We start from the raw sequence: 10,601 nt of genomic DNA on the forward strand, positions 1-10,601 counted from the left end.
TATGGAGGTGGCAAGGAGGAGGGAGAGATTTATCTCATGCTAGATTTATCCATTCATCAATAGACGAACATTTATCTGTTGATGAATGGATAAGTCTAGCATGAAATAAATGAAGACACTGAAGATAGTTAGATGAACAAGACAAAAATGCCATGCAAATGTGGCTATATTTCAAGCAAAGAAACAAGACAATACAAAGCATAAACCAATAAATATGCCATTAGAGAGTATAAATGCTCATAATGGTAGGCCCAGTATAGCTGTGGCTTAAGGAGTAAGAGAAGAAGAACAGGAAATCAGGTAGATAGATGGGAGCAAATCACATATTACCCTACAGGCCCCATTTAAAAACTCATGAGTTTTATTCTAAGTACACAGTAGCTACTGGGTAGTTTCAGGGAAGTAACATGATTTGATTTAAATTTAGAAAATATCACTGATTGCTCTGTGGAGAATGAACAAAAAGGGTAAGACTGGAATCAAAGACTACGTAGGAAGCTACTGCAGTAGACCAGTGGAAAGGAGCTTGACTATGCAAGACGCAGGTACACGAAGAGTAGGCAAACTTGAGATTCATTTTAGAGGTAGAGCTGACAACACTTAGTGGTGGACTGGATCTGCAAAGGGAGGGTAAATCAAGGATGGTGTGTCATCCATTATGTTTTTCCTCATATCTAGCTCTACCCTTCTATTCTCTGTTCTGGGATGCTGCGCCAAGGACTCTGCACACTACACGTCAGCTTTGCCTGCTGGTCCTGGATGGAAGACTCCATGACTATCTCCTCCCTAAATGCTTCCTGTAGGCTTGCTTATGTCCTGTGACTGTCACCCCACAAGGCTTCTCATCCCTGCAGCAGCGCGGTCTTTCCTTAAGAGCAACTACATACAGTTGGCAGTTTTTTCAGCCTATGGAGAACCAGCTTTATCAAAGATGTACCCCACCTCTGCCTGTACCAAGAGACTCCAGCGCCAGGGAGCTCAGTTCCACAAGGCCTCTCCTTTAAGTTTCTAAGTCTTATTGGTTTCCATCTTTTCTTCCTGTTCTCCCAGCCTTACAGATGGTAGTTGCTTCTTCCAGTGTTTAACTCCATGATATCTTAGCTTCTTTTTTTACTTTTTCAGTTATCTACTTAGCTACTTTTTACCTAGTTCACAATTCTTTATAAAACAATTCTCTCTGTTCAAATAACTGTCTCCTGACTGGAACCTAAATGATAAAGATAACTGCTAAAATTTTGGCTTCAGCAAATGTGTGAGTAAGCAGATGATTTTCTAGACAGAGAAGACTGAAAGGGAAATTGCTTGGGAGTAGAAAGGAGAAGGGAGAAAGGAAAGGCGAAGAAAATTAAGTTTTTGGTTAGAAAGTCAAGTAAAATTATGGGGAAAATAATGGTTCCCAGTTGCAGAAGAGAAGAAAAAGAGCATTCTTTTGGGGGAATTTAATTCTGTTCATGCTAATTTAGACAGGCATTTCTGATAAGCAATTAAGAGTATAAATTTAAAGTTTAGAAGTTAGATAATTAGATATGGGAATAATGATTTACACTTTGGCAACAGATCCACAGAGACAACAAAAGTCATGGTAATACACGAGCAATGGTAACAATCATAACTGATCACACAACTTAGGTTGAAAATAGGGCAAGAATCGCAAATTAGGTAACTTGTGGCCACCAGGTAACAACGAAGTGGTGCTATCTGGTTAAGAAAGTGGGTCCTCAGAACCTAAAGTACCATATATATATATATATGCACACATAATTATATATAGTTTGGTTTTATCCCCAAATGTCTTCTTTTATATATATTTTATCCCCAAAATCTTCTTTTATAAATATATCTTTTATATATCTTTTATAAATATAAAAGAAGATATTTTGGGGATAAAATCAAACTATGGTGCAAAAGAGAAGAGGAAATTAGTATCGAATGGGTGCTAACTTGGTAGGCCGTTATGCCCCCGCCCATACTATCTCATTTATTTTTCAAAATGTATAAAATAGGTATATATTATCGCCATATCACTACTGTTAAAACTAAAACTTTCAGAGTTTTAATTCAACAATTCTTCGAGGCTGTTTACGAGTACAGCTTGGGGTCCCATCCTAGTCATTTGCTTCCAAAGCCCATTTCTCGCCACTGAACTGGTCTGTCTCTCAGAAGTGATATGTACACCACTGAACAAGTTTAGTACAAAAATTATGGCTAATCCCCAAAACAAAACTTTCCTAGTTTTTCAAAATCATGTAATTCAACTAGTTTCCTTTCTTTGCATATTTTCAATTGCATTTCATTTTAATAAGGATATGCCACTAAAAGTCATACTGAAACAACCTATTTAAAAAAGAGAGAGATCCTTAGTGGGGTCCTTAGTTAAAAGGAGTATATATATCCTGTTTAAGGCATTTAAATCTATTTAAAATATACAAATAAATAAAAACAATGCCCATAATAATTCTGCAGGTAGAGAATGCAGTCTTAGGGCTACAAGCTCACTATCCCTGGAGAAATGTAAGGGTAAAGACTGAGGTCAGAACCCTAGGGAACACTAATATTTAAAAAGAAGAGAAAAGAAGAAGAGCAAAGGAGGTGAGAATGGAAACGAAAACATTGAACAGCATTACTGTACAGTAGCCAAGGGAGTAGAATGTGGCAAGGTGAGAGGTGAACGTATAAAATGTTATTGAAGCTAGGTGAGAAGAGGAATGAAGATAGGCCACCTGATGAAGCCACTGGGGGTGGGTCACTGATGACCTGTTTCAGTAGTATGGTGGTGGCAGAAGCATGATTCAATGAGTTCAGAATGCCCATAAAGGTGTCCATTGGAGAAGGTAAGCTGAGCAGTCTGATGGTGACAGAAAGAACAGAAAGAGGACAATAACATAAAAAGGTGCAAAAGTCAGAAGGGTGTTTATTTTCTGTTTTTAGGGAGAGGACAAAAGAGACTGAAGGTGAAGGAGTGAGGAACTTGGCAGTGCAAGATCTTAAGAAGGTAGGAAAGGACGACACTGGAGTGGTCATGGTTACCCTTATAAAGCAGTGGTCTTTTCTGCCTTAACAAAAGAAATTAAAAAAAAAAAAAAGATTACTAATGTTTTAAAGTAAAAAGAGGAGCAGTTCAAACCTGATGGCATCTATTTCCTGTGACGCATCTGCTAAGTACAAGTTACCGCCTGAATAGAAAGTTAATGATATGAAGCATTTGTTGGAAGAAATGTATAAAGGAGTTGAAATAGGGACAAGTATAAGGATAACTGAGGATAATGAAAAGCTGAACTGAGTTATGCAATTTTTATTTTTATTTTTTGACAATGTTTTGTAGCCAAGCAACAGGAATGAGAAAGCAGAAGTCTAGATGGATCCAGAGTCTCAGGCACAACACCTGAAGCAGACTGGAAAAATGGCCAGGCAGTCCAGGGCAAATATAACAGAAGTCAGGGGCAACAATGCAGAGTCTGGACGGGAAAAAGAGTGATTGCTGTGCAGGGACAGGGGTCTGGATAAATAAGCAGGGATTAAAGGAGGAACCCAGCAGATCCTAATGAGTGTGAAAGCTTCAGAAAGAAAAGAGGTTGAAGCCAGGGAGAAGAATTTTTGAATTTAAGACTTTTTTTGCATATAACAATTCTGAGTAACTTACTTCAGGCTACGGCTATTGCATTAGGTGGTGGGATGAAGAAAAAGGTCACTAAAATATCTCACCAAAGTTTAATGCTGAGGAGTTGTATGTGGGTGCTGAAAAGACCCCCTGGGAATGATGACTAAAGATGACAACTTTGAAGCAGATGCAAATTCTTCAACAAATGTGCAGGAATACCTAGATGTCATAAATGCCACAAAGATGTCCACTACTGGCTAGCAAACATATGTGTCCGAGGACAAAAGCAATTAAGCATATTACAGCGGGGAGTGAAACTAAAGATTCTGCCTCTTAGTCCTCCTCATAATGAGACAAGATTAAAATGAGTAATACAGGTTGATCATCCCAAATCCGAAAAAATCCAAAATTTAAAACCCTTTTGGTTCCAAGCATTCTGGATAAGGGATATTCAACGTGTAAGTACTTGAGGATGATTGTAATAGAGGCAGAGATATCCATCATGCCAAGCTGAGTAAGGACACAGTCTCTGACATCAAAAAGTTTTCCAGATAAAACATACATACCAGGTCTGAAATCATGTCCCCACTGACTACAGCAGTGAACTTCATCCACAGCAATGCGAGTAAATCTCCTTGCTTCATAGGCTTTCTCTAGTTTGGACATAAACATTTTGCTTTTTGCAATTTTCTCTGGAGTCACATAAATCAGCTTTAACTCGGAGTTTTTATTTACCATTTCAGCATGAACCCATTTAACATGCTCCTATTAAAAGAAAAAATAGACACAATGATAGGAAAACCAAGCTAGCAGGCTGAAACACTAGATGGTAAATGAAAACATTCATTTCTCCAAAGCAATAATAGCCTTCGGCTCTTTTAGGAGCAGATGCTTACTTCATTAAAACTGAAACCATGTCTCAGTACTAAACATCATGGCAGCTGTGTAAATAGCATTCTAGTTATTTACTAATATCTACATCGTTGATGGAAAAAAACCTCACTTGACAAAAAGAACAAAAAAAAATTAACATGAACAGATACTCCAATGAACAGCATTTATTCTATGAAGGTATAATTCCAAATTGTTCATAATATATTCTAAAATGTAAGCTAGGTAAAATTGTTATGGGTATAAAGGTGGGTTTTATTAATTTTATCATTATATTTATAATCCTTTTATTTACGTGAACAAAATTTATTATTTATTAACTACTTACATGATGCCATCAAATCTTTTAATCTCCATTTCACTATAAAGACCACGGGGCTTCATAAAGTATCACTCATTAAATTTTTTTTTTTTAAGACATAAATTTTCCTGGCAACTTTCATTTAAACTCATTAAATTAAGATAATAATAATAAATCTTAAAACGTAACAGTACTAGGTTCTTAGTACTTTAATACAATTCTATATAATACTTAGCACATTAGATGTCATTTTTTTCCTTCTAACCTAAAGAGGATCAAAAAATGTAAAAACATGCCAGTGAATGGGACAGAGAGTCAAACTGCCTTCATCATAGAAAAGAAGCAGTTTGTTAACTCCTAGATATATTGTAGGACACAGATGTTCTTTTTTTCTCTCTCCAACTTTTCAAGTAGTAGTGATATATCATGAACTTGTAATTATCTGCAACTGTCTAAACTCCTTTCTATTACTATCACTTTCTTTTTCAGTTTTAAGAAGTACATTATTATGAGGTAGTTTTCTCCAAAGATTCATTTTGTTGAATGAAGAAGCAATTATAATAGAATGACCCATGGAGTTTAAATAAAACAAAAATATATGGGTAAACTAAAGGAACCAGGGATTTTTTGAGGTATGGCTGACTCCAGGTCTGGGCAGGAAATACATAAAAAACGAACATGGATTATCTTATATGAAAGGAGGCAAGGAGCAGAAGCAACGGCGTTAAGGGAAAAGGTTCAGGAACCAACTTAAAGAGGCTCTCACTGCCCAAGGACACACACACACACACATATTTTTTTGAACAGTGTTTCACTTTTGTTGCTCATGCTGGAGTACAATGGCATGATCTCAGCTCACCGCAACCCCTGCCTCCTGGGTTCAAATGATTCTTCTGCCTCAGCTTCCCAAGTAGCTGGGATTACAGGCATGCACCACCATGCCCGGCTAATTTTGTATTTTTAGTAGAGACAGGGTTTCTCCATGTTGGTCAGGCTGGTCTCAAACTCCTGACCTCAGGTGATCTGCTCACCTTGACCTCCCAAAGTGCTGGGATTACAGACATGAGCCACCATGCCTGGCCCCATATTACATCATATGTGAAAACTTATAAGTTTATAACGATACTTGGGGGGAAAAAAAACTTAAAAATCTTGTTGACCACCTTTGGAGAATGCTAGAAAACCAACTCTTTCTGAAAACTGGTAAAGAAAGGGGAAAAAATCAAGCACTTTCATCATACAGAGAGTTAATAAGGAAAAGTTTATTTTTATAGAAAACATGTAGCTAATATATGAAGAAAGAGTGACAGAATTAGATATCACCATTTTGCACCTCCCTAATGAAATCATGGCTCTCAGTGTGGCTCTCAGTGACTGCTATAACCACTAGACGAAAAGCTAATAATCAGAGATCAGGCAGACATCACTTGAACCCACTGATGCTTAGCATCACAAAAAAATAACCAGGCACTATGTACCTCTTGAGTGATACCACAAAAAGAATAAAAAAAAAAAAAAAAAAAAAAAAAAAAAAAAAAAAAAAAAAAAAAAAAAAAAAAAACAGAAAAGAAAAAAGAAAAATTCCAAATACAATAAGGATCCTTTTAGATCTAACTAAAAGGAACCAGTTACCTATGTTAACAAACCTGCATATCCTGCACATGTACCCCAGAACTGAAAAAGAAAAAGAAAAAGAAAAAAACACCACAAGGATGCAATCAGGAAAATGCAGAAAGATACAGGACAATTAACCTGGTTTCTTCAACAAAGAATTTCCACAGGAAATATAAAAGAGATAAAGGGAACCTACGGGTATATCAATCAAATACAATACAATGCATGAATATTATCTGGGCTATAATTTTAAAAAAACATAATATGAGACAGAAATCTGAATATTTTTATAATTTTAAAGAACTGATATGAAATTTTTTAGATGTGCTGATGGCATTAACACTTTTCTTTAAAGTTAGAGATACCTACTGAAGAATTTACAATTAAAATATGATGCCTGGAATTTGTTCTGAATAAGTAAACTAAGGGGAAGGAGGTAGGGAAAACTGGAAGTATATAGATTAAAAAAAAAAAAGATTAGCCATATGTTGATAACTGTTGAAGGGGGAAATGGATATGTGGCAGTTTTTATGCTATTCTCTCTACTTTTGAAGATTTCAATAATAAGCTTTTTAAAAAAGAAGAGCTGGGAAATGCTTTATTCTAAAGATGAGGGTAAGAGTCCATTCCTAAATAGAAGAAATTTCACAGGTATAGGGTATCTTCTTAGTAATTCATATTTCATATTTAATTATATTGTATAATTAGAAATTCTCCTTTACTATTTTAGAACAGATAATACAAAACAGGTCAGCAAATGTTTCCTGTAAAGTGCCAGACATAAATACTAGGTGTTATGGGATATAAGGTCTCCACTGCAACTACTCCACTCAGCCATTATACTGTAAAAGCAGCCACAGACAACATGTAAACAAATGAGCATGGTTGTGTTCCATAAAACTTTATTTATAGATATTGAAACTTGAATTGCAAATAATTTTCACATTCACAAAATATTCTTTTTAGATTTTTTTTTGATCATTTAAATATATAAAAACCATTCTTAACTCATGGGACATAAAAAATAGACAGTGGGCCAGAACTAGCCTGAGAGCAGTAGTTGCAACTCCTAATATAAACAGTTAACAGTTTATAATTTTATAAGCAACTCAACTTCAGGTAAGGCTCCTATTTCAGTGAAGAGTTTACATTAAAAAAAAAAAAAAAAAGCCACTGAAACATACCTTAGAACTAGAAGCATTTAGCATGGTTGCCGAAATTCCTAATTGTTTTAAAACCATTAATTGGTCTTCCATAAGAGAGATCAATGGGCAAATGACAAGCGTAAAACCTAAAAGAGAAAAAAAAAATTTACCTTAAATTTTACGCCACCATCAGAATCAATTGCAACCATTTGCCTTCTTTTTTGAGACAGAGTCTCGCTCTGTTGCCCAGGCTGGAGTGCAGTGGTGCGATCTCGGCTCACTGCAACCTCCACCTCCCAGGTTCAAGCGATTGTCCTGCCTCAGCCTCCTGAGTAACTGGGACTACAGGCGCAGTCTGCCACGCCTAATTTCTTCTGTATTTTAGTAGAGATGGGATTTCACCGAGTTGCCCAGGCTGGTCTCCTGAGCTCAGGCAATCTGCCCGCCTCGGCCTCCCAAAGCGCTAGGATTACAGGCATGAGCCACTGTGCCCAGCCCATTTACCTTCTTAACTTTCGATCACAGCCTATCAATTCAGATTAATTTTTAATGCAGCTTTAGTAATGCTTACTTCTTACTCTCATTCATCAGGGAGATAGTTATGAATAAATGACCACACAAGGTAAATATAAGTCAAATAAGCAAACATACAACTAAACAGAACTTCCTATCCTTATTCAGTCATATAAAATTAAAGACAGATTTGAACATTTCAAATGTTTAATTTGCTATCATTTTAAATAATCGCTATTGGTAATTTCAGTAATATAACATAAATCGGTTCAAACACTAAACAATTTCATCAGGGAAAAATTGCTACAAAGCTTTCCAAAGAAAACAGATTTTTAATTATATATTAGTGTGTATAATTAAACATGACAGTTGCATGAGCATTCTTTTACTTTTTGTGTGAGATTTACTCTGAGTAGAACTCAGTGAACAGTTTACTGTATGAATAAAGTTGTAGTAATATGCTCCTTATAATTGAAATTGTTTAAACTACAAAAGCTATTCTATTGTTAAAATTATATGGCTTTACATTTCTGTCATTTGTTTTTTACAACAACCTATGGCAGAGGGCAGACATGCTTTAAAAACATAATCACATTAAGACTTTATTAGGGATTTTGCCCTGTCAATTATTCTCGTTCCTATATTTTCACTTTCTCCTTACTGGCACCTACTCATTATATTAAAACATGGTCAAGTCTCCTATCTTTGAAAACACCTGCTATGGTCTGAATGTTGGTATCCCCTCAGAAAAGATTAAGTAATGAGGGCTCTGCTTTCATGAGTGGGATTTATGCCATTTTAAAAGAAGTTGAAGGGAGTGCCCTTATTCTTTACCACCATGTGAGGATGCAGCAAGAAGGTGCCATCTATAAGAAACACCTCCTGTCTAGACACTAAAATCTATTAGCATCTTGATCTTGGACTTCCCAGCCTCCAGAACTGCAAGAAGTAAACTTCTGTTGTTTGTTAATTAGCCGATTCAAAGTATTCTGTTACAGCGGCTGGAATAGACTAAAATAACACCTAATTTATGGCCCCATCTCTTCTTCCCTTCATAGACATTCTTTTCCAAAGAGCATCCCACACTCACTAGTTCAACTTCCTCAATTCCTACTCACTTCAAACCATTGCTATTTGTTCCCTACCCAACTATTTCAATAAAATTGAAATAAGCCCTTTGTCATTAAACTAAATGAAACTTACATCCTTATTGTAACTGACCTTTAGCTAACAGACATCACTATAATCTACTCTCTTTTTCAAACACGTCCTTCCCTAGGCTTCTAATAATACCATACAATGCTGGTTGTCCTATATGTTGCTACTCTTTCTCAGCCTTGTCCGGAAACCCCTCTTTCTCTGTTTATCCTTTAACTCTTGGTGTTCTGGTTTCTGTTCTAGGCCTTATCTTCTTATGCTGCTCTGTAATTCATTCTAATGGCTTCAGTGGCTGTCTCCACACTAACAGCCTCCCACTCAGACCTCTAAGACCAAGCTTTAGAGACAAACATCCTCCTACTCATAGGACAATTCCACCTGGATGTCTTAACGGCATCATAAATTCAACATGTCTCAAATAAATTCATCTTCCCCTCTCCACTCCCAAGAGTTCTTTCTCCAATGTACCCCATTTCAGTGAAGCACCTCACCATTTGTCCAAGCCTAAAATTTGAGCCTCATTCTTGACTATTCTTTCTCCTTTCCCCCCATCCAATAAATACCAAGTCTATCTTCCAGATATATCTGGAATTCATCTAACTGCAAGAATTATCCTTCTAAACCACAAAATAATGAGTCTCTTACCTGTGTAAAACACATCAATGGCTTCCTGCTAAAATAAGGAAAAGTTTTAAAAAAAGACTCTTTCCACCTGTCTTACCACTGACTGCCACACAAAAATTCCTCCAGGTTACTGAATACATCATGATGTGTGTTCTCTCTTGCTTTTGAATCTAACACATGCTGCTCTTCTGAATGAACACTCTTCCTTCCCTGTCCCTTTTGCCTACTCATCCTTTAACTTCTAGCTTAATGCCACTTCGTTAGAAAAGCTTTCCCTGACAGCCAGTAGACCAGATCTTTGTACAGACTTAATTCTCTGTTGAAACCTTTATCCTAAAACTCTTATTGCAATTGCTTGCAATTACCTGTATTCTCTAAACCAGGGGTCAACAAACTAAGGGCTGGTTGCCTATTTGTGTAAGTTATTTTAATGGAACACAGCTACACTCATGTCTTTACACATTATGTGTGGCTGTTTTTGTGCTGTCATGGCAGGGTTGAAGAACTGCCACAGAGACCATATGGACCACAAGCCTATATTAATTACTATTTACCCTTTCAAGGGAAAGTTTGCTGACCCCTTGCTACTCCCCAATCAGCAATATCAGTAGCACCAGGGAGCTTGTTAGAAATGCAGGATCTAGGCCGGGCGCGGTGGCTCAAGCCTGTAATCCCAGCACTTTGGGAGGCCGAGGCAGGTGGATGACGAGGTCAAGAGATCGAGACCATCCTGGTCAACATGGTGAAACCCCGTCTC

The 10,601-nt window shown here is 36.8% G+C and overlaps 1 protein-coding gene across 6 annotated transcripts in view; it reads right to left on the bottom strand.

Annotated features, from left to right (window-relative positions):
* The window catches only part of RECQL (RecQ like helicase), a 33,492-nt gene that overhangs the window by 9,816 nt on the left and 13,075 nt on the right, over nucleotides 1–10,601 (bottom strand). For all 6 annotated transcript variants that reach the window (XM_037736484.1, XM_037736483.1, XM_037736487.1 and 3 more), the window contains exons 5-6: nucleotides 7,589–7,695; nucleotides 4,165–4,363 (exon numbers count right to left, since the gene is read on the bottom strand). In XM_037736484.1, the coding sequence (XP_037592412.1) occupies nucleotides 4,165–4,363; nucleotides 7,589–7,695 (306 nt within the window). The remainder of the gene's footprint in view (nucleotides 1–4,164; nucleotides 4,364–7,588; nucleotides 7,696–10,601) is intronic.

The sequence above is a fragment of the Cebus imitator genome, unplaced genomic scaffold, assembly GCF_001604975.1.
Source record: "Cebus imitator isolate Cc_AM_T3 unplaced genomic scaffold, Cebus_imitator-1.0 Scaffold25, whole genome shotgun sequence".
Lineage (NCBI taxonomy): Eukaryota > Metazoa > Chordata > Mammalia > Primates > Cebidae > Cebus > Cebus imitator.